The sequence below is a fragment of the Vulpes vulpes genome, chromosome 2 (assembly GCF_048418805.1).
Source record: "Vulpes vulpes isolate BD-2025 chromosome 2, VulVul3, whole genome shotgun sequence".
Taxonomy (NCBI): domain Eukaryota; kingdom Metazoa; phylum Chordata; class Mammalia; order Carnivora; family Canidae; genus Vulpes; species Vulpes vulpes.
The window spans coordinates 91,657,554-91,680,795 of NC_132781.1; the positions used below are offsets into that span (position 1 = coordinate 91,657,554).

General features: G+C 36.6%; 1 protein-coding gene across 4 annotated transcripts in view; it reads right to left on the bottom strand.

The window, feature by feature from the left end:
* ODAD2 (outer dynein arm docking complex subunit 2) overlaps nucleotides 1-23,242 on the bottom strand; it is a 184,941-nt gene that overhangs the window by 130,989 nt on the left and 30,710 nt on the right. For all 4 annotated transcript variants that reach the window (XM_072749250.1, XM_072749251.1, XM_072749252.1 and 1 more), the window contains 2 exons: nucleotides 22,503-22,601; nucleotides 14,773-14,920 (listed from right to left, as the gene is read on the bottom strand). In XM_072749250.1, the coding sequence (XP_072605351.1) occupies nucleotides 14,773-14,920; nucleotides 22,503-22,601 (247 nt within the window). The remainder of the gene's footprint in view (nucleotides 1-14,772; nucleotides 14,921-22,502; nucleotides 22,602-23,242) is intronic.

Here is a 23,242-nt window from a genome sequence, read left to right on the forward strand (position 1 = left end):
TATTCACCATGTCTGATACTAGGAACTAGAGACATCCTGGTAGACAAAAACAGATCTAGTTTTTGCCTCGTGGAGCTCATAAAGCTTAGCGGAGAAGAAAGATCTTAATTTTTAAGCCCACCCAAATAAATGAAAACTTTAAGAAGTGCTATACAGAAAAGTGGCACAGGGTTATGGATGTTTGCAATAGGGGACTCTAGGCTGGGACATCAGGAAAAGTTTCCCTGAGGAAACTATGTCTGGACTGAGGTGTGGACAGAGTAGGAGACTTCCCTGGTGGAGGAGGATGGACATGATGAAAGGCACACCAGTCAGAGGAAACAGTATGTGTAAAGCCCTACTGAGGTTTGGAGCATGGCCTGTTAAAGACCTAACGAAGGCCAGTGTGGCTGAGACCCAGAGCCTGGGTGGCAAATGGTCCAAGATGAGCTGAAAAATTAAGTGGGCAAAGGAATCTGCTGCACCCATAGGCCAGGTTGAGGATTTTAATCTCCATTCAAGATTAAAAGGAAATATTCAAGGGTATTGTTTTGGAGGAGAGTGGGAGGACTCACATGAGTTGCGTACATTTTTAAAAGATCATTCCAGCTAAAGGGTCCCCTGCAGGGAGGGGGTAGATGGAACATATGGAGACCATGCAGGTTACTACAGCCATCCAGAGAGGAGGTAACTGGGATTAAGAGGTCAAGGATACTTATTTGTGTCATAAAGACTTCAAGTAACTTGATTCAGAAAAGGATACTATAAAACAAGTAGACAAACTCTGATAGGCTACATGCTCCCAGAGCCATCATTTGGAGCTTCCTGTAGAGTCCCACATGGTGACAGTGAGATAAGAAGGCAGTCAGAGGCACAATCGGGAGTGGAGGCCCCTCTTTTGCTCCCCACCGTCTGTAATCAAGAGACAGTGGGTAAGACCTGGTGAGGTGATACAGCCATCACACAGCCATCCAACTGACTTTCAATGATTTCAGCATTTTTTCCTCCAAACGTGCCACTCAGAGAGCAAGAAAAGTGAAGCCTGCCAGTGACTGTTTATTAATGATGACAGAGGGCCTGGCACCCAGAACAGAGGTTGGCTTACAGATACTCTTCATGTCCCAGGATGAGAAATGGTAAAAAGTCAATGCTCAGAGTGAATGGCATATGAGCACGTAAGTCAAAATAGTAAAATATATTGCTTTGTTTTCTGTTTATTTGCAAACTGGCTTTATACTGATGATTCAGCACTCATAAACCTAAGACTCAAGAGATGAGACTCAATAGAACTCCAGGAAAGAAAATGAGCAAATATTGTTCCAGAGGAAAAAAGAAATTAGACTCAAACTGTTGTATTACAAGCTTGCTGAGAATTTTTATTGGGAATGGGTAAGGAACAATGCAAGCATTCCCTACACATTCCTTTTAAACAGACATGGAACATTTACAGAAATAGATAATCTGCTGGAATGTCCTAGTCACTGCAATGAGGAAAAATTTGTAGCAAATATAACTGCCTTTCTAAAAAGATTTGGAAGACTATACTGAATAATTTTGATAATTAATAAAAATAGCTCAATAAAGTGGATATAAGGGCAACATTAAAAATGAGTGACTCCCCCATACACTAGGAATAACAAATCACAATGCATAATTTGAAAAATGTTCCCATGCCAGTATTAGCAAAATAATAACAACAAAAATACCAAGGAGTAAATCTCACAGTATGTTGAAAATATGTGGAAAAGAAGCTATTAAGTTTTACTAAAATACGTACGAATTTAAAAATAAATGAATGGTCATACCATGTTCCTAAATAGGATAACTGAATGATATAAAATTTGCAAGCCCACAACTATATGGTCAATTAATCTTTGACAATGCAAGAAAGAATATCTAATGGAAAAAAGATAGTCTCTCCAACAAAGTGTTGAAAAAACTGGACAGCAACATGCTAAAGATTGAAAGTAGATCACTTTCTTACACCATCCACAGAAATAAATTCAAGATGGATTAAAGACCTAAATGTGAGACAGGAAATCATTAAAATCCTAGAGGAGAACACAGGCAGCAACCTCTTTGACATCGGCCCTAACCTTTGACATCAGCTTCTCCTGAGGCAAGGAAAATAAATGCAAATATTAACTACTGGAACTTCATCAAGATAAAAAGCTTCTACACAGCCAAGGAAACAATCAATAAAACTAAAAGGCAACCTATGGGATGGGAAAAGATTTTAACAAATGACATATGAGTTGACAAAGAGTTGGTATCCAAAATCTATAAAGAATTTATAAAACTCAACACCCAAAACACAACCCAATTAAAAAATGGAAAGAAGATATAAACAGACATTTCTCCAAAGATATCCAGATGGCCAACAGACACACATTAAAAAATTTTCAACAACACTCATCATTAGGGACACACAAATTAAAACTACAATGAGATATCACCTCATACCAGTCAGAATGGATAAAATTATAATACAGGAAATAACAGCATTAATCAAAGGATACAAAAATACTAATTCAAAGGGAATGGAAAAAGGGAATGTTTATAGCAGCATTATCAACAATAGCCAAATTATGGAAAAAGCCCAAATGTCCATTGACTGATGAATGGATAAAGAAGATGTGGCATATATACAATGGAATATTACTCAGCCATCAAAAGAGTGAAATCTTGCCATTTGCAATGGCATGGATAGAGCGAGTATAATGCTAATTGAAATAGGTCAGTTAGAGAAAGACAAATACCATATGATTTGTCATATGTGGAATTTAAGAATCAAAAAAAATGAACACGGGGGTGGGAAGAAAGGAAAACCAAGAAAAAGAAACAGACTCTTAACTAGAAAGAACAAACTGATGGCTAGCAGAAGGGAGGGGGGAGGCGGGGAGGTGTTAAGTAGGGGATGGGGTTTAAGTAGAGCATTTGTTGTGATGGACGCCGGGTGTTGTATTTAAGTGTTGAATCACTAACTTGTACACCTGAAGCTAATATTACACTGTGGTTAACTAACTGGAATTTAAATAAAAGCGTGAAAAAAATTGCAATTTATCCAAAATAATTTATAAATTCATGTAGACCAGCCAAAATCCCCAGTAGCATTTTTGAGGGTTTTTTTTTTATTTGATTTTCAACTTTTCTAAAAATGATCTGGAATGGAAAATATGCAAAAAGTAGTTTTAAAGAATTTAAGAAAACTCTCTGGCCAATCAAGTATTAAAATACACCAAAGTAGCAGTAATTAAAACAGCATGGACCTGGCATGGGAGCATCCAAATAACTCAATGTAATAGAGAAAGATCCAGAAAGAAACTCTCACATATGAGATGACAATACTTGATATAGGTAATATTTCAGATCACTTGAGGAAAGAGTGGAGAAGCCAATTATCTGTGTTGATACATCTGAATCTCCATCAAAGAAAAAAAAAAGTAAAATTAGATCCCTGCCTCACACTATACATAAAATGACATCAAGATAGAAGCAACTTCTGAACATTTTTTTAAAACTATAAACCTACCAGGAGGAAATAAAAAATTTTTGTTCTCTTGAAATGACATCAGAAAAATCTTCTTAGCTCTTAATACACAAAATTTTATAAGCTATGAAGGGAAATCAATATATTTACTAATGTACAATTTTAAAGTTTTCAAACAGAAGAGTAGATAAAAAGACATGAGAAACTGAAAGAAAATACTTACAAATACTATAACAAAGGGTTAATTTGTATTAAGATTCAAAACACAACCATAGAAAAATAGGCAAGATATACAATGCAATGGCTATTAGACACATGAAAATATTTATCAACTTCACTAGTAATCAGGAATATGCAAATTCACACAAGATACATTCTCTCAGTTGGAACAAATTATTTTAAGATTTGTATGGAATCAGAAAAGACCCTGAATAGCCAGGGGAATTTTAAAAAAGAAAACCATAGCTGGGGGCATCACAATGCCAGATTTCAGGTTGTACTACAAAGCTGTGGTCGTCAAGACACTGTGGTACTGGCACAAAAACAGACACATAGATCAGTGGAACAGAATAGAGAACCCAGAAGTGGACCCTGAACTTTATGGTCAACTAATATTCGATAAAGGAGGAAAGACTATCCACTGGAAGAAAGACAGTCTCTTCAATAAATGGTGCTGGGAAAATTGGACATCCACATGCAGAAGAATGAAACTGGACCACTCTCTTGCACCAGACACAAAGATAAACTCAAAATGGATGGAAGATCTAAATGTGAGACAAGATTCCATCAAAATCCTAGAGGAGAACACAGGCAACACCCTTTTTGAACTCGGCCACAGTAACTTCTTGCAAGATACATCCACGAAGGCAAGAGAAACAAAAGCAAAAATGAACTATTGGGACTTCATCAAGATAAGAAGCTTTTGCACAGCAAAGGATACAGTCAACAAAACTAAAAGACAACCTACAGAATGGGAGAAGATATTTGCAATGACGTATCAGATAAAGGGCTAGTTTCCAAGATCTATAAAGAACTTATTAAACTGAACACCAAAGAAACAAACAATCCAATCATGAAATGGGCAAAAGACATGAAGAGAAATCTCACAGAGGAAGACATGGACATGGCCAACATGCACATGAGAAAATGCTCCGCATCACTTGCCATCAGGGAAATACAAATCAAAACCACAATGAGATACCAACTCACACCAGTGAAAATGGGGAAAATTAACAAGACAGGAAACCACAAATGTTCGAGAGGATGTGGAGAAAGGGGAACCCTCTTGCACAGCTGGTGGGAATGTGAACTGGTGCAGCCACTCTGTAAAACTGTGTCGAGGTTCCTCAAAGAGTTAAAAATAGATCTGCCCTACGACCCAGCAATTGCACTGCTGGGGATTTACCCCAAAGATACAGATGCAGTGAAACGCCAGGACACCTGCACCCCGATGTTTCTATCAGCAATGTCCACAATAGCCAAACTGTGGAAGGAGCCTCGGTGTCCATCGAAAGATGATGGATAAAGAAGATGTGGTTTATGTATCCAATGGAATATTCCTCAGCCATTAGAAATGACAAATACCCACCATTTGCTTCGACGTGGATGGAACTGGAGGGTATTATGCTGAGTGAAATAAGTCAATCGGAGAAGGACAAACATTATATGATCTCATTTATTTGGGGAATATAAAAAGTAGTGAAAGGGAACAAAGGGGAAAGGAGAAAAAATGAGTGGGAAATATCAGAAAGGGAGACAGAACATGAAGACTCCTAACTCTGAGAAACGAACTAGGGGTGGTGGAGGGGAGGTGGGCGGGGGCGTGGGGGTGACTGGGTGGTGGGCGCTGAGGGGGGCACATGATGGGATGAGCACTGGGTGTTATTCTATATGTTGGCAAATTGAACACCAATAAAAAATAAATTTATATATATATAAAAGATACATTCTCTCCCCATTTGGAATTGGCCAAAATAGAAAAAGACTGTAGATTAGTGAGAAATTGTAACAATGAACCTTATTTCTAGACAAATAATTTTAACACCCTGGAAAGATTTTAAAGACAATCTGCCTAGATCCCACTTCAGACCGATTGGTTTAAAACTTCCATGAATATTACCTGGGCATCGAGATTTTTGCTTTGTGTAGTTTTTAGGAGCCTGGCTGATTTCACTGTGTTCAAGGTAAAAAATCATTGGTATATTACTAATTGAGTGTAAACTAATATTTGCTTTGTGTAAGTAGCTATAAAAAATTTTTTTATTCAAACCAAGCTTGGTCAGTTTATTACTTTTCATTATTTCTCTTTAAATTTTAAAATTTCATTGTAGTACTTCTCTAACTTCATTGTGCATATATTGTTTCTTGTTTAAAATAGATTGAGGTGGAACTGATATGCAAAAAACGAGTTGGGACATATGCGTACATCTGTGAAACTATCACCACAATCAAGATAACAGGAACATCCATTGCCTCCAAAAGTTTTCTTATGTCTCTTCCCTTTTTGTCATACTTACACTTACCATGAGATCAAATACCCTCTTACATTTTTTAAATGTACAATTCAATATTGTTAACTATGCTGTGCAGCTCTCTAGAGCTTGTGAAACTAAAATTTTGTACCAATTGAACACCTCCCCATTAGAACTATCAAAATTTTAAATGTACACAGTCTTTGACCCAAGCAATTCTACTTCAAAGCAGCTATCCTACAGAAATAGGATACATATCCAAAGAATATGTAAAAATATTTACAATGTTGTAATAATAAAAATTGATCTGGAAGACAAGGCAAAATGTTATCAGTAAGGGAACTGTTACATAAATTATTGATATATTCATATAGTACAAAACAATGTGGTAATTAAAAGAACTGAGGCAAATATGGAAGATCACCAAGAAAACATTAAATATAAAATGCAAAATGTCACATAACAAGTAGTCTGACTTCATTTCGTACATAAAAATTTCATATGTATATTTATATAAACAGAAACATCTGGAACGGGGCTTTCCCTGTTATTCTTTTGCATGGCTTAAATTTTAGGGTATATATTAATGTATTATTTTTATAAGATTTAAATAACTTAAATACAGAAAAGAGATAAGGGAGGGCTAGAAGAGAAACGTGTGCTTCTGCAATGCCCTGCATGTCCCAGAAATATCAGAAGGCCACAGACAGCCACACACCCCCAGACAGCAGGAGCTGGGAAAGGAGCCACAGCCTTTGCCAGTGGGACTAGCAAAGGCTAGTGGACCAGAATGGGACCTAGAGTTTAATATTTTTCCTACAATTGCAATTTCTAATAATGAGTACAGTAGAAGTATATGCATGTAAAATGAAAAGATCACTTATACCAAATCTGGTGCCTTTTACTCCTTAACTCTTCTATTTATAGATTCTTCAATGTGCAAATTTTTATAATAGGACCTGAATATGTTGTTTTTTCAATAAAAAGTAAAGCAGCCTAAAGCATTATACAAACTGGGAACTAGGCAACGCTACTTTTCTACCATTTATTTAGCCTCTCAAGTAAATTCGGGGGAAAGCATACTTTGAGGAACAAACAATAGTGTTGCTGGCCATACACTGAGCAACAAATTCCCCCCAAAAGATTGGTTACATTTTCAGATTACATAAAACTGAACAGAAGTCACATAAAAGTTTGATTGCAAAGTTTTTTACAATCAAATATCTTATGACTAGCTAGATGAGCAATGTGTAGTATCATATAATTGTACTCTAGCTGGGCGGGCTCACAGGTACATTTATGAATGAATGAATGAATGAATGAATGAATGAATGAGTTAAAGCTTAAGAGAGCTCCCTTGAGATTTTTAACATTGTCATTTTCCTGTAGGTAAGTTGATGTAATTGTATAATGTCGGCCAATGGTGGTATGAAGTGTTATGATTCAGTAGCATTACTTCATTGTTCTTATCCAATTATCTTTGCTTTTCTCCACTTTTGTTTATGATACCCAAGGGGCAAAAAGAGCTTATAGCTCAAAAACTAAAAAGCTCAATTAGTTTATTTGTGGAATACAGATTCCTCTGTGGAGATGAGGAGACTCTCCGTCACTTTCATGACCTCCTTTGTAACAAAACAAAGGATCATTTTTTGGGGGGGGGCAATATATAAATATACAAGTGACACACAACTCAAGTAATCCAAGTACTTAAAGTATGTTCATGACTTATCTTGCAGTATTTAAGAAAACACAGTGCAAATTCTACTAAGTAGAAATTTTTTAGGTGATGCAACTTAAAAATATCTTATGATTTCTAACAGTGTTTTTTTTTTTAAGGACAAAACTCTTTTGTCATGGAGACATTTTTTTTAAAAGTTAACCCACATGAATGCAACACCACATGTATTAACTTAAAGACTTTCTCAAGAAGGTGGTAGTAACTTTGCTTTCTAACTACTGCCATTCATTTGAATATATAAAAAGTGACCATTTTTTCCATTTTTTTAAGGATTCTGATGAACACAAATAACACTGTTCTATCACAATCTTCTCCATCTCTTTCAGTATAAACTTAGCCAAAGAGCACACTCTCATAGTGCCTTCCAAAAATGAACATTGAATTCCTTTGTTTAGAAATGCTCCCTGTTTATTTAGTTTCTTACTCAAATGAAGAAAACCAAACAAGAGAGTAAATAGGAGGACACAACAGCAAGGCCTGAAGGCCCTCTGTGTCCTGAGTTTCTTGACAGAGGGACAGAATAACTAGGCAACAGGCAGTAAAGATAGAAGCCTGGACATCAGCCTGGCCCACGGCCGCCTCGCCTTCTGTGTGGCCCAGAGTGAACTATTTCTCAGCTTTTCCACCAATGAAATAAGGATCACACTACCTGCACCTCCATACCCAAAACCCGAGTAAGGGGAAAGGAATTTAATTAACTGTAATTGATTGTAAAGTACATCAAATTCCTGCAATGAAAAATCATATAACTCCCAATTACCACTTAGAAGAACTCTTTAACCAATTAAGGTGGTTGTGTGTGTGTGTGTGTGTGTGTGTGTGTGTGTGTGTGTTTAATCAGCTCATGAAAGATTATTAAGGAACTGAATGCCACAAAAGTAGTCTTTAACAAAGGTTTTAAAGTTTCAAAATGTCTCTGCAGCGAATCCCTTTCCAGACGGGGTAATCTAAAACATGCCAAGGACAGAGCCTGTGGGGTCTCCTGGGAAGCCTTGTGGAATTTCTGATGTGATTCTTTGAAATTCTGATGTGCTTCTGCTCACTGTGGAATAGAGTTTTGGTCACTGCAAAGCTGGGGGGTAACTTCACTTTTCATGGCCTGAGAGATCTCAATTTGCAGATATGTAACAGAGCAGGAGAGTAACTAGCAAGACCCCTGGCTCACATGAAAGGTGAAATAAACACCAGTGTTTCACGAATTTGATCAAAGACAATAAAAAAAAAATTAGGCACCACCCTCACAACATGGTGGCTGGGGGAAGAGAATGAATGTGTGGTGATGCCCAGTTGTGATCATATGATGTCACTCAGCAGGCAGCATTAGCCATTCTCCACTGAGTGACACACGTCTGGACAATATCACCATCCCCCAGGACTTGGGAACAACGACTGCAAAGATTTAACATTTAAGAATGATACCGCATTTGTGAATTTACATTAAAAACCCCTCTTTCCCTGACTTCATCATAGCTGGTTCCTTATGGTTTTAGGGTGCAGGAGCTTTCAACTGGAAGGAACCTTACTTTAAAAATAAACATTGTTCTCTTTTTGCTTCAAACTTTCCTATCTTTCTTTAATTAATCTTTTTTATCTACTGGCTAGTTGCATAAAATTACCAAATAAAATGTTACTTTAAGATTAAAAAAAAAAAAAGGCTGATGAATCAATCTGTTTGTAAGCTGGCAAACTAATATTTAAGGAAAGACTTCTATTGGAATAATATTGGAATTTTGATCTAAAAATATTGCTTTGGGGGATGGCTGGGTGGCTCAGCGGTTGAACATCTGCCTTTGGCTCAGGTCGTGATCCCAGGGTCCTGGGATTGAGTCCCATATTGGGCTTCCCATAGGGAGCCTGCTTCTCCCTCTTCCATTGTCTCTGCCTCTCTCTGTGTGTCTCTTGTGAGTGAATAAATAAAATCTTAAAAAAAAACTTGCCTTGGTTGTACTAACTGGAATGGGAGGCAGCTACTTTCTGATTAGTTATTAAGAGGTCATATTCTTTCATGAATAAAAAGACAAAAACAGGCACAATGCTCCACATTCATGCCCCTGGCTCCAGAAGCAGTACTTCGATTTTTAATGAATAATGTGAGCTTCAGTCCTTTATTTCCAACTACGGTATGGGCATTTCTATTTGGGTATTTCGTTCTCTTCAAACTCAATCTGATCCAAACCCAAGCCTCCTCATAAACTGACCTGCTTCCTTTCCTAGCCATTTCTTTGCTGCTTCCAAGATACTTCCAAGGACAGTATCCTATTCAAAGCCCCCAGCACACTCTGATCACTGCAACCCCCTGGTTACTGGTCTTCTGTCTCTTCCCAGTCTGATTCATTATGTAGACTACCTACTGCTGGACTCAACTTTCTAAATCCCTGCTTTCATCATTCTGATCCCCTGGCTGGGCTCTGATCAAAATCCCAGGTGTAGAAATAGGCATCCTGCAAGGAGGAGACACACCTGGGAAGATGGCCCTGGGGATTAACCCCAGATGCTTACATTATTGCCTCAAGGACCCAGGAACAAGACCAGCTGAGATGAAGCACTTCAGAGTAGCGGCAGACATCTACAAGCCCGCTTGCTAATAATCTCCCATCTGAGCCTGGAGGTAATGCCAGAGTAGTATTGACATCTTATCCTCAAGTGACAAGGAAATGCCTATAAGGGAGATAGAGCATGATTCTAGACCCAGTCTCTGTGATCCCTCCAAACTACCTAAAATCTTAACTAGTCACATTCTTGGCATCACTCTATAGCCTCCTCAATTTTCTCCTGGATTTATTTATCCTATAGTATTAAGTTCCATACCAATCCTTCTCCAATCCACATAGTAATGGATTTCAATAGGCTTGAAACCTTGTGTCCAGAAATTCATTCTTCAGTTTCATGATAGGTATAATGTGTATGAAATGCAGATCTACTTATAGTTACAACTGTTCAACATTTTTTCTCACTTGACTGAAGAGTACCCGTTTGTATTAACTTATAATACTATAATACTTGTGACTAATCCACATTTCCAAACAAAATAAAATTCTGCAACTCTCCTCCTATTTCATAAAGGGGTTCTTTGTGAATGTAACTGGTTGAGTAGTAAAACTTCCACATTTTACAAAACTTCACAGAATCAGCGTGGGATGCACCTTAACAAACTATCTTCCCCAATTGCTGGAATCGATCCAAAGCAAAACATTTTAATTGCGAGATTTTAAAGCAGCCCTGGCCAGGGGAAAAATAATACCCATAGAAAGCTAGCATATACAGCAATAAAATTGCATAGCTACATGCAGAAAGGGAACAGGAAAGGGAGAGGGTAAGAGAAGGTGGGAAAGATGTCAAGAGCAGAAGGAATGACTCTGGCTCACAGGGAGGAAAAACTGCTCTCAAGATGCTGAGCATGAAAAACAGCAGAGCCTGGCCCTTTGGGAACCCATTCTCTCCCCGTCATACCTCCTGAGCAGAGGGTAGAGAGACAAGCCTGTACTCACTGGCTAGGCACTCTGCAAGACATAGAAGTGAGTTTAATACGGTCTTTCCATTTGAGTAGCTGACAAGACAGACAAGCTGAACCATAAAGATAGCAGAAGAAAGAATGTGTATCTTGCTAAGGAAGCTGAAAAGGTGCTTTATTGCTTCTTTTAGAATTCGGGTACAGAGTCATCTGTTATGTGTGTGGGGGGAGGAAGAAGTTGGAAGGTTAAAAAGTAAAAATGCAAAGTCTTCATTAGTTTAAAAATCAAATTGTATTCTAAAAATCTAGATTAAAAGAATATATGCATATATAAAACTTGTAAGTTGAAATGAATGTATGTCAAAGCCAAATAATTAAATATAAATTCCCTTTACTTACATGCCAAGATCTGAGCTCATAGCTCTGGATAAATAACAAGCTATAGTTCATTGACCTGTTTGGGTATTAATGAGCTCATCAAATTTTTTTCAACAATTACAGACATTGCTGTACTTGGAAAATGGTAAGTAGAAAGTCAGGTCAACATTAACATTTTTCTACTAGTGTAAGTCTACATTTAAGGCATAAGTCTGCAATTAAAATGTCAGGTGTATTTATTTTGAGATTACCTAGAGACATTCAATTTTGCATTTCATAGACTTTTAATATCCTTTTGTGTCCCCATATAAAACATTTATCTGTGTCAAAAAGCTTGAAATCATTTGTAGATATACTTTTTCTTTTATTGGCTATGTTAAGAATATCTACCTGTGGGAACTATAATAATTCCAAGCAATTTACTGTCTGGCCAAAAGTATCACATTTGCACATGATTTATTGATGAATAACTTGTGCAAGCTTAAGTAGCACTTCATCAATAAATGTTTTCCTTAGCTGTTCTAGGACAGAAATAGTGCATCCCTTTTTGGCCTAATTTATATGGACTTATCCTAAATAGTCGAAAAACTCAAGATAGTTATCCAATAGTTAGGCTATTACGAGAAACTCTCATTGCCATGTTCACTGGGAGGATATTATTAAGGATGTCATTCACTACCACACTCACTGTCTGCTTCATTAAGTCCTCAGGGAGAAAATTCTTTCTGCTCTTAGTACCAGGATCAGTTACACACATTGGCAACTGGGCTATTTTTACCTCATGATGGTAAGAGTCTTTCCCTCATTGTATTAACTCTTTATTTCCCTCCTTTTATTGGTTGCTAGAAAATTTAAAGCAAAAGCTGAAGGCCAGCTTTGCAAGTCCAGAAGACTCCACACCATATGTTGTCTATAATAATAATAATATGTAATAGAAGTCATTATTATTACTAACGAGTACTGAGTACTTTCTGCTAAGCACTTTATATGTGTCAGATCTTTTTCATAATAATCATAAAACATGAGAACCTTTGTTTTTGCCAACTTGACCAATGAGAAAACAAACTGAAACTCACTGAGGTCAGTCAAATATCTCAAGGCTACTGGGCCAGTAAGTGGCGGACGCCTAACCCAATTAGAATCTTTCTAACATGGAAAGTCATGCTTCTAACTGCTCTGGTAGTGTGCCTCCTGGTCCATCCATGCGTCTTTCCTGTTGACTCTTTATTTCCTTTGACTAATGAAATAAAGTTAACATACCAGAATTCTTTGTATAAACACCAGGACTCCCATTTGGCTCAAGTTGTTCAAGTGCTAGGTGGCAAAATTCTCTGATGCATTTCCCTCCTCCCCCCGCCCCCAGAGTGACATGTGCTTTATGAGTACAGGAGAGATGGTGGGAAGATCCACGGTCCTTCCTACCATCAGGAAGGTCTTCTGAGTCTGGACATTGGTGCTGTGCATGCTAGGCTGAACCACGATGTTGACTGCATGATTTGTATGCAAAGACACCCACCAAGGGCATGTGCCTGACCATGGGGGCTGACCTCCAGCCTGTGCTCCAGATAGTTTCCAAATTCCTAGGATAGGAATATTCAAGATCCCAGAATAAGATCTCCAAATTCTTAGGAATTCTTGAAATGATAATCATTCCATGTTTTTTCCCAAATTGTATTTATATATTTTTAGGTGATAATGATGATCCTAAAAGTTTTCCATAATAATAAATAGTATATCATTTTTTGTGATAGATATGCTAAAAATTTCAGAGGTTTACTATTAAAAAAAACCTCAAACATATCTATTGTAATAACATGTAAAAGTGATCTCCACTAAAAGAGGGAAACATTACCACTAAATAAATGCCAAATCAAAGCCATTTTAAAAATTGAAGTTGATATAAAAATATTTACTATTTAAAAGATATTATTCTTAAGATGAAATTTTAAAACAAAGCATTTAATAACTAGGCTTTCAAAAGCATAGTACCTAAGGTGGGCATTAGGATTTGCTTCACAGAAGCTCCCATCCTTTTTTAATGATGAAAATCTTTGATTTTCTTGCCTGGATCCTGGTCTGGCCATTGAAATCTATGTTGCAGTGGAGAATTAGAATACTTTTTCCCAATTTCTTGATTAATTTTTCTTGGGATTCAGGAAAACATAGATGTTTTTCCTGAGAAATACAAGGAATTGCAGCTGGGACCATGCTAAGAAAGGGGGCATATTTTTCTTCTAAAGCAACTTTTTCAGCTACAAAGCTGTGTCCATGCAGAGGACGTTTATTGAATTCACAAAAATGTATGTATAAACTATTTTACCTGTCAGCTTTGAAGGACCTCAAGGGCACCAGAAAAGTAGCCTTAAGTAATTTAGGAGCCACATAAATATCTTTACATTTGCAAAGCCACTGGCAAATGCCCTTGATTCACTTGATCATGTAGAAAAGCTGGAGGAAACTATGAGTTAAGTAAAAATGTTTTTAAGAGTACTTCTCAACTATTGCTTTAGTCCTGGCCTACCTAGACATTATCAATATCAGTTATCCACTGATATTAATCCGGGTTTTGGCAAATCATTTTCCCTGCCCTGCCCCCATTCAAGTCTTAAATACATTATACAGGCCATTATTATGTAACATGTGTTTACACATATTATGTTGAGAGTAATGAAAAGGGACTGATACATATTTTAAGTATCTACAATGTACCAAACACTATCCACATCTTTCAAATATGCTTTACCAACCCTGAAGTAATCCTATAGGACAGGTATTAACCTATTTTCCTATTTTATATATATATATATATGACAGGTATTAACCTATTTTCCATAGGTTAAGAAAAATAAGGCTCAAAGCTATAATCAACAGCCATACTGTTGGTAAGTAACACAGCCTAGAAATTATAGTCCAACTTTAAAACAAATCTATGCTCTTGATGCCACAGCATACTGCAAGGTGTAAAATGATGGCAAGTCATAATAGCTGCTGGCTACCATGGCCCAGGGGAAAGGGTTGGTACCAGGCAGACCGGCTGCTCCACGAGGACTAACCGTGCTATCCTCAGGGTAATAAGACCTTCCCCTGTGCACACAGGGTAATAAGACCGTTCCCCATGCACATTTAAATAATAACAGGAGTTTTTACTACTCTTATTTGAAAAAAAAAAATATATATATATAATCAATTTGGAAGTAGAATATACATTTTTAGGAAAGGAATTAAAAGAATCATTGTAAACACAATACAAAGAAGTTTGTCTTACCTTTAAATATTTCACCAGTTTCTGAATTTGCCAATATTCAGATGGCAAATCTGCATTTGCTTCCTGACGATGATCAGGTGGTTCTTCATCTTCCTCATTCTCTGAGGAGCTGTCACTAAGAATTTCCTCAATCTTCTCAGCACTCTTACTAAGAACAGTAACAACCACCACATATAATAAACATATTTATGCTACAAAATGGATGTGGTTATAATCATTAATATTTCAGCAATATGAGCATAAGCAATGTATAAGGTACCAATACCTTCTGAGTTCTAAAGATCTTTGTTAAGATCTAAGCAAGGAGATGAATAAATCCCTGTCTCTGTACCAGGTGCAGTTCATTATTATTGCTTTGCATGCAATAATAATAAAGAAAATAGTAAGAAATGAACAAAGGCATTAAGTATATGTCCTATGGCTGTGCTGTACAAAAAGGCAGCCACAAGTCATAGAAGTTAAATATCTTCTGGTTATTTATGTTTGTATTTATTTAAATTTATTTATTGAATCATGTTTATATTTATTTATCAAATTGAAATGAAATACAATTAAAAATTCAGTTTTTCAGTCAAAATTTCACATTTCAAGCACTCAACACTCACCTACTATACCAGAAGCTCAGATAGAAACCATTTCTATCATCAGGGAGAGTTCAATTGGGCAGCACTGCAAATGCCCACAGGAAGGGTGTCTCTTTTATGAAAGGGAGTACACTTTGTTCCTCACTGCTCTAGAAGCTTCTAACTCAACATCAGGGCCATGGATACCAGCAAGTTCACTCAAGCTTTCATCACCATGTCTAATTCATTCTCATTTTCTCTTTCGCTCCATCCTCTCTTCCCTCCAATCCCCCTGTGTGATCTCTTCTCTCAATGTCTTTCCTCATTCTGTTTTGAAGCAAAGGAGAAAGCATATTTCTAATAATTGCACAGAAGTAACTTTCAAGTTTTATTAATTTTTAAAAAGATCTTCTGTTTATTTATTTGAGAGAGAGCATGAGCAGGGGGTAGGTAGAGCAGGTGGGAGAAGCAGACTCCGTGCTGAACAGGGAGCCTGAAGTGGAGCCAGGGCCTGATCCCAGGATTCTGGGATCATGACCTGAGCTGAAGGCAGATGCTTAACTGACTGACTCACCCAAGTGCCCCTGAGTTTTATTAATTTTTAAGATTATTATTTTTTGAAAGGTGCTTTTGCACAGAGAGTCATGCAGAATGATGCTCCTGTGCTGTCTGGGCTGCAGTGGAGTGAAACTGAAATCCTGAACTGAAGTGCCTGTTCCAATTCATCAAGCCACATGATCAAGCCATTTCAGTTTAATGTATTCTCTTGTCCAACAAATATCAGGAACCTGGTTTGGTTCCAGAGCAAAATCTGGTAGATAAGGCTTACTTAAGAACCAATGTAAATTTAACTCAAAGGTCCCAGATTGAAACATATACTAAATAACCTATATCCTCCAGAGAATCTCTAAATGTACTTTCCCTTAGCCTAGCAAGCTCCTGGAGTTAAGAGCAAGGTGCACTGGGTTGACCCAATCACTCCCAAATCATGTTAAAAAAAAAAAAATCAGTACCTCAAAGGAAAGCTGTTCTCTTTTTCCAATGATGAACCCTTTGACATATAACCTTAAATGGCTTTCCCTATTTTATGAGATTCCCTTCCGGTCCTGCCCCATAGCAACCATACATTTGGGAGGTAAAAATAAGTAAATCTCAATGTTTCACTGACCTATGAACTCCACCTTAAGAAATACTTCTCTACTACATCATTATATCCACTTAAGAAGAGACATAGAGAAGTTCACATTTTTATCAGAGTAATGGTTGTTGCTTGGATATACTACCCCTTTACCCTTATCTATTACTCTAGAATTCTCTGACTCACTAAAATTTGGCTTAAAATTGAAACATGTAAGGCCAAACATTTAGTTTAGGAAAGATGAAGTAGATCTTAAGTACATAAAAATCCTGGATATTATATATAAAACAAACACGATAGGACTCTGACAGGTTGAAAGGAGAAGAAAGACTATTTAGGGATCTACAGACTTGAGGAGCAACACAATGGTGAGTTCCTTGGGTTTTTTGTCTCGTGTATTCCAGATTGGGTACTAGAGAAGTAGTGATGCAGAAATATCAGTGGGCACAGGAAAAAAAGCGCCTAGGAAAAGCCTGCTCTTTCTACTCAGAGGACCAGAAAAGGAACAGCTTAACAAGATAGAAAACTTTTAGGCAACAGATGATCTATTCTAGTCAACACCACAGAAAACACTGTGGCTCACCCCCACTTCTGCTAACAATGCTAAGAGAAGAGTGTTCTACCTTTATCAGACTACAACAAAACTCCCTAATCCCTGTGTCTGAAGAGACCTAATGGAGAGTCAGGATTTCCACCAACCCCAACCCCCACTGACAAATAAACAGAGTCTCTTCCTCTCTGTTATCCACAGAGACCTAGTCAGAGCTTGAACTTCCATTACCAGTTAAAAATGATGAGAAGCCCCTCGCTCACCTCCCCAAGTTGTCAATGAAGGCCTAATTGAAAACTTGTAATTCCTTCTCTAACCTGAGGAGACAATACACATCTTATTCCACCAATGTGATGTAGGAGGAAGCCTGCTAAAACATAAAATTTAAATAAGATTCAGAAAAATTAAGAGAATCATAGAATCTCAAACATTATTAAAACCTAAAAATTACCCATTCTTTTACCATGCTCCAAAAGGTAATAGATAAAAAGACATTCATGGAAGAAAGGGTTAGAGAGAATGTAGAGAAAGAAAACCAAAAACAAAACAAAAACAAAAACAATGAACAGAAAAAAATATATATATATAATGACAAACTTAAGCCCTAACATAATAATGACATTAAAGGTAAAAGATCTAAATACACCAATTAAAAGAATTTAACTTACTGTACCAAAAAAAAAAAGAAAAGAGAATCAACCAAGTGCTACCTACATGGAACTCATTTCAAATGTAATGATATAATATCATTAGTTTGAAAGAAAAAGAGGAAAAAAACCCACCATGTAAACAATCAAAAGAAAGCAGAAGTGTCTATAAAATAATCTGATTAGGTAGACATCAATAAAAAGAAAATGACAAGGCACATAGAGGAACATTACATAATGACAGAGACATATCAATCCCAAATATGTACACACCAAACAGCAGAGCTGCAAAATGCATAAAGCAAAAATAGAACTAAAATGAGAAACAGAAAAATTATACTTAGAGACATCAATACTACTCTCTCATCAATTTGTGGAACAACTGGACTGAAAATAAGCTAGGGTATAGAAGAAATCAACACCACCAAACAATATGATTTAATCCACTTTTACAGAATACTCCAACAGCAGCAGGCTCTACATTCTTTTAAGCACCCAAAGACTCTATACCAAGATAGTGTGGCCACACAAAACCTCAACAAATTTAAGAGAACTAAAATTATATAGTGTGTGCTCATTGCCCATAATGAAATCAAACAAAAAAAAATCAATAACAAACAGAAGAGGAAAAATCTCCAAGAGTCTGGAAACAAACAAACAAAAAATGCACTTGGGTCAAAGAAGCGAGCCTCAAGGGAAATTAAAAAAAAAAAAAAACACTGAACAGAAATTAAAATGAAAATACAACATACCAAAAGCTTTTGTACACAGATAACAGCTAACACAGTGCAGAAAGGGAATTATATAGCACTAAATGTTTGCATTGGAAAAGAGAAGTCTCAATTCAATAATCTAAACTTAAGTCTAAAGAAACTAGAAAAAAGAATAAAGTAAACCCAATGCAAACAAAAAAGGAAATACTAAAGAGCAGAAATCAATAAAATTAAAACAGAAAAACAATTTGAAAAATCAGTAACAAAAAGCTGCTTAAAGAAAAGATCAATAAAATTGACAAAACTCTAGTATAACTGAGAAGAAAAAGAAAAGACACAAATACCAGTACCAACAATGAAACATGGGATATCACTATGGATCCTGCAGACAACAAAAGAATAATAAGAGAAAACTATGAACAACTATACACACATAAATTTGACAATCTAGATAAAATGGACCGTTCTTTTAAAGTATAAACTATCACAACTTGCCTAATATGAAACACATAATTTGAATAGCACAATTATTAAGAGAATTTAATTCACAATTAAAAAACTCAAAACAGAAGTCTTTAGACCCAGATAGTTTCACTGTAGAATTTTACCACACAGAAGAACACCAAATTTTATATGATCTCTTCTAGAAAATAGAATAGAAGGGAACTCATTTTACAAAGCCTGATATCAAACCAAAGACAGTAAACAAAAACAAAAACCAATACAATATCTCTCAAGATTGTGGATGCAAAAATTCTTAACATAATATTAAGCACCTATTTAACATAATATTAAGCACCTAATTCAGCTACCTATAAATAGGATGAGTGCACTATGACCAAGTGGGGTTACTACAGAGATGCAAGGCTGATTTGGTATTCAAAAATCAATCAGTGTAATCAACCACACTAACAGCCTATAGAAGAAAAATGACATGATTGTACAATTGATGTAGAAAAAAGATTTGATCAAAATGAACACCCAAATGTGAATAAAAATGTTCAGAAAACCAAGAACAGAAGGGACCTTTATCAACTTGATAAAGAATATTTGTACAAAAACCTACACCATCATCATACTTAATGGTGAAAGACTAAATACTTTCCCCTTAAGATTGAGAACAAACAAGGCTATTGTTCACTTTGATCACTGCTGACCAATACAGCACTGGAACTTCCACTTCTAGTTGTAAATCTAAGAAAAAATGCACAAGACTTGTATGCTGAAAACCATAAAACATTAGTGAAAGTAATCAAATACTTAAATAAACTGCGATATACAATATTCATGGATTAGAAGATTCTACATAGTAAAAATATCAATTCTTCCCAAATTAATATAGATATTTAATGTAATTTCAAAGAAAATCATCAGTGATCTTTTTCTGTTAGAGATATAGCAAGATTATTCTAAAATTTATGCGGAAAGGAAAGGAACTAGAATAACTAAAAGCAATTTTTGAAAAAAAAAAAAAGAATAAAGTGAGAGAAATCACTTTTCCAGGCTTCAAAATTTACTATACAGCTATAGTAATACAGATTGTGTGGTGGTGGTGAGGGGCTAGATGAAAAAAAAAATCAGTGGAATAGAACAGATACCCAGAATAGCCCCACATATGTACACCGAACTGATTTTGAAGAAAGATACAAAAGTAATTCAATGGTGGAAAGATAACCTTTTCATTAAATGGTGCTGGAGAAATTGGACCTCCACTTTAAAAAAAAACAAAACAACTAAATCTTGAACAAAGTCTCACACTAAAAATGAGAAAAAGAAAAAGGCCATAGGCTTTATAATGTAAAACTATAAACATTTTTAGAAAAAATAGGTGATAATCTTAAGGACCAAGGGCTTCATGAGGACTTCTTAGACATGACATCAAAAATACAACCCATACAGGAACCTGGGTAGCTCAGTCAGTTGAGCATCCATCTCTTGGTTTGGGCTCAGGTCACAATCTCAGGGTTGTAAGATTGAGCCCTGCACAGGGTCTGCCTGCTTGAGACTCTCTCCCTCTCCCCTTCTCTTCCCCATGCACTCTCTCTCTCTTTATCTCTAAAATAAACATATAAATCTTTAAAAACAAAAACAAAACAACCCATAAAAGAAAACATTGATAAATTGAACCTCATCAATAGTAAAACCTTATTCTATGAGAGAGACTCTATAAAAAGGATGAGGAAACAACTTACAGGGAGAAGGAAATATTTGCATACTACATATTCAATCAAGGATATCCAGAATAAAGAACTCTCAAAACTCAACATTTAAAAAGTGATCTGATTAGAACATAATAAACAAAAGACAAAGAGACATTTCACTAGAGAATATATATGGATGGCAATAAGCCCATGAAAAGATGTTCAACATCACTAGCCATTAGGGAAATGCTAAGACCATGATGAGATAACACTATACATCTTGTAGAATAGCTCAAAACCAAAACCAAAAAAAAGTTTGGATGCAAAGGCAAGGATGAGGAGAAACTCAGTTTCCCCTAAGTGTTTGATGGGAACTAAATGGTACAGCCAGTCTGGAAAAGTTAGACAGTTTCTTAAAAAGCTACACAATTATTATGTGTCAGCAATTGGACATTTATCTTAGAGAAATGAAAACTTCATCCATATAAAAGCCTTTATATGATTGTTCATAGCAGCTTTATTTTTAATATCCAAAAGCTGCAAACAATGAAAATGCTCCCAATAGGTGAATAATTAAATAAATGATGGTACAACCACACCATGGAATGCTACTCAGCAAAAATAAATAAATAAATAAAATAAAATAAAAAATAAAAAAAGAAACGCACTATGAACATATGCAACAACTTAGATGGATCTTAGGGTTATTATAGTGATGAAAATAAAGTCAATATCAAAAGTGTATAATTCCATTTACATGATATTCCCAAAATGATAAAATTATAGAAGTGGATAACAGGTTAATGGTTGCCAGGAGTTAGGATTATAGGGAAGAGGTGTGGGCATAACTATAAAGAGGTGGCAAGAGCGGCTTCCCAGTGGTGATGGAACCCTTCCACACACTGACTGACATGGTCATCACACACATCTACATGGAATAAAGTGATAGAAAATGATACATGCACATTATATCAATATCAGTCTCCTGGTTTCGGTGCTATAGTATAGTTATGCAAGATGCAACCACTGGGAAAAGCTAGGTGAAGGGTACGAGACTCCTCTGTACTATATTTGCAGCATTCTGTGAATCTGTAATTATTTCAAAATAAAAAGTTTTAAAAATTGTCAAATAAATAATTTATTATGTTGAACCCGAGAATATAGGATTAATGTAGTAGGGTGTCTTAAAGTTTCTTCTTTTTCTGCGTGCACAAACTTTATAATGTGAAATGTCTGCATTTCTTCCCACTACTACCCCAAACTCACTAACAAAAGTAGCTGACCCTCCTCCACATATGCCACTTTTGTTGTCAAAATAAAAATGGAGTCAGAAGTTTACTAGCCTTCTATTGATGGCTGTTTTTTTAAATATTTTATTTATTTATTCATGAGACACAGAGAGAGAGAGAGAGAGAGGCAGAGACACAGGCAGTGGAAGAAGCAGGCCCCATGCAGGGTGCCCGATGTGGGACTCGATCCCGGGACTCCAGGATCACGCCCTGGGCGGAAGGTGGCGCTAAACCGCTGAGCCACCCGGGCTGGCCTGATGGCTGTTTTAATGAGAAATAACATCTATCACGTTAGGATTGGCAGTGCCACCAGTGATGAGTAAAATGAGGCTCAGGAAGATGACTTACCCTTGCTGTGATAGGATTGTTCAAAAGTAAGAGATCAGCAAAGAGCCCAGTTCTCCTATCACTCAACTCATGGCAATTAGCATTAAATTCATTTGTTTACAGAGAGTTAACTAGTACCAATAGATGCCTGTGTTTCAAGGAACTCTTCACTAAAAGGATATCTTGTAAATATATTCAAAGAAATTCAGTATTATCATTTTTATAACTAGTCAATACTAGTTGGGTCCAAGGGTCCAGTAGAGGACCCGATGTAATGATAAGAACACCAGAAATTTGCATGCTAACTAGCCCACTGGGTAAAGGGTGGCTTTAAAGGATGGCTCCTTTTAAGAGATACGTACCGAACTAACTGTGCTCTTCCAGGTGAAACAGGTGGTCCTGCCCTTTCAAGTCTTCCTCCATGTTTTTCCTCTTGAGTGTCTCTTAGTAAGCTTTTGTGCCTAAAAATATATTAACATTTTAAAATTAACTTATTGTGGATTGATAGGAAATTAAAAATAGAAATGTACATAAAGATTTCATCATTTTCATGCACCCGTGTGACATGTTTTCCTAATACAGAAAATAACTGTATGAGTTCCAGCCTCATCTGACACCTGGGATGTCCCTTCAGTCTTTCAGGCACATTTTGGCCAGTATTTCTTTTATAAGGACCAAGTACTAGGAACTGTCACTCTGCAGGCCACTTCACTCGGAGCCTTCTACTCTGGGCACATCCTGCCCTGGGTGAAAGTTGCCTGGTTACTTCCCTTCCCCACCCGACCCTGCCACAGGGCCTGGATCTCGTTTTCCAAGGATTCCCAGGTTTAGCGTGGTCCTTGGCACATAGTGGGTTTTCATTACATAGTGGCTAGGTAAACTCATAACTGAAAAATGCCAGCACGTGGGAAGAGCAGTATTTTAAAATTCACCTTCCAGCATAACAGAGCAGCCTGTGTATTTGTCATTTTCACACTCCTTCAGACAGGAGTCACAGAGATCAAACACCTCAAAATTGATGAGATTTAGAGGAGCAAGAGCATCTCCTTTTTCCCCAGGACTCCTTCCATCTGCTCTCTGGGTTTGCTGGCAACATGTACTC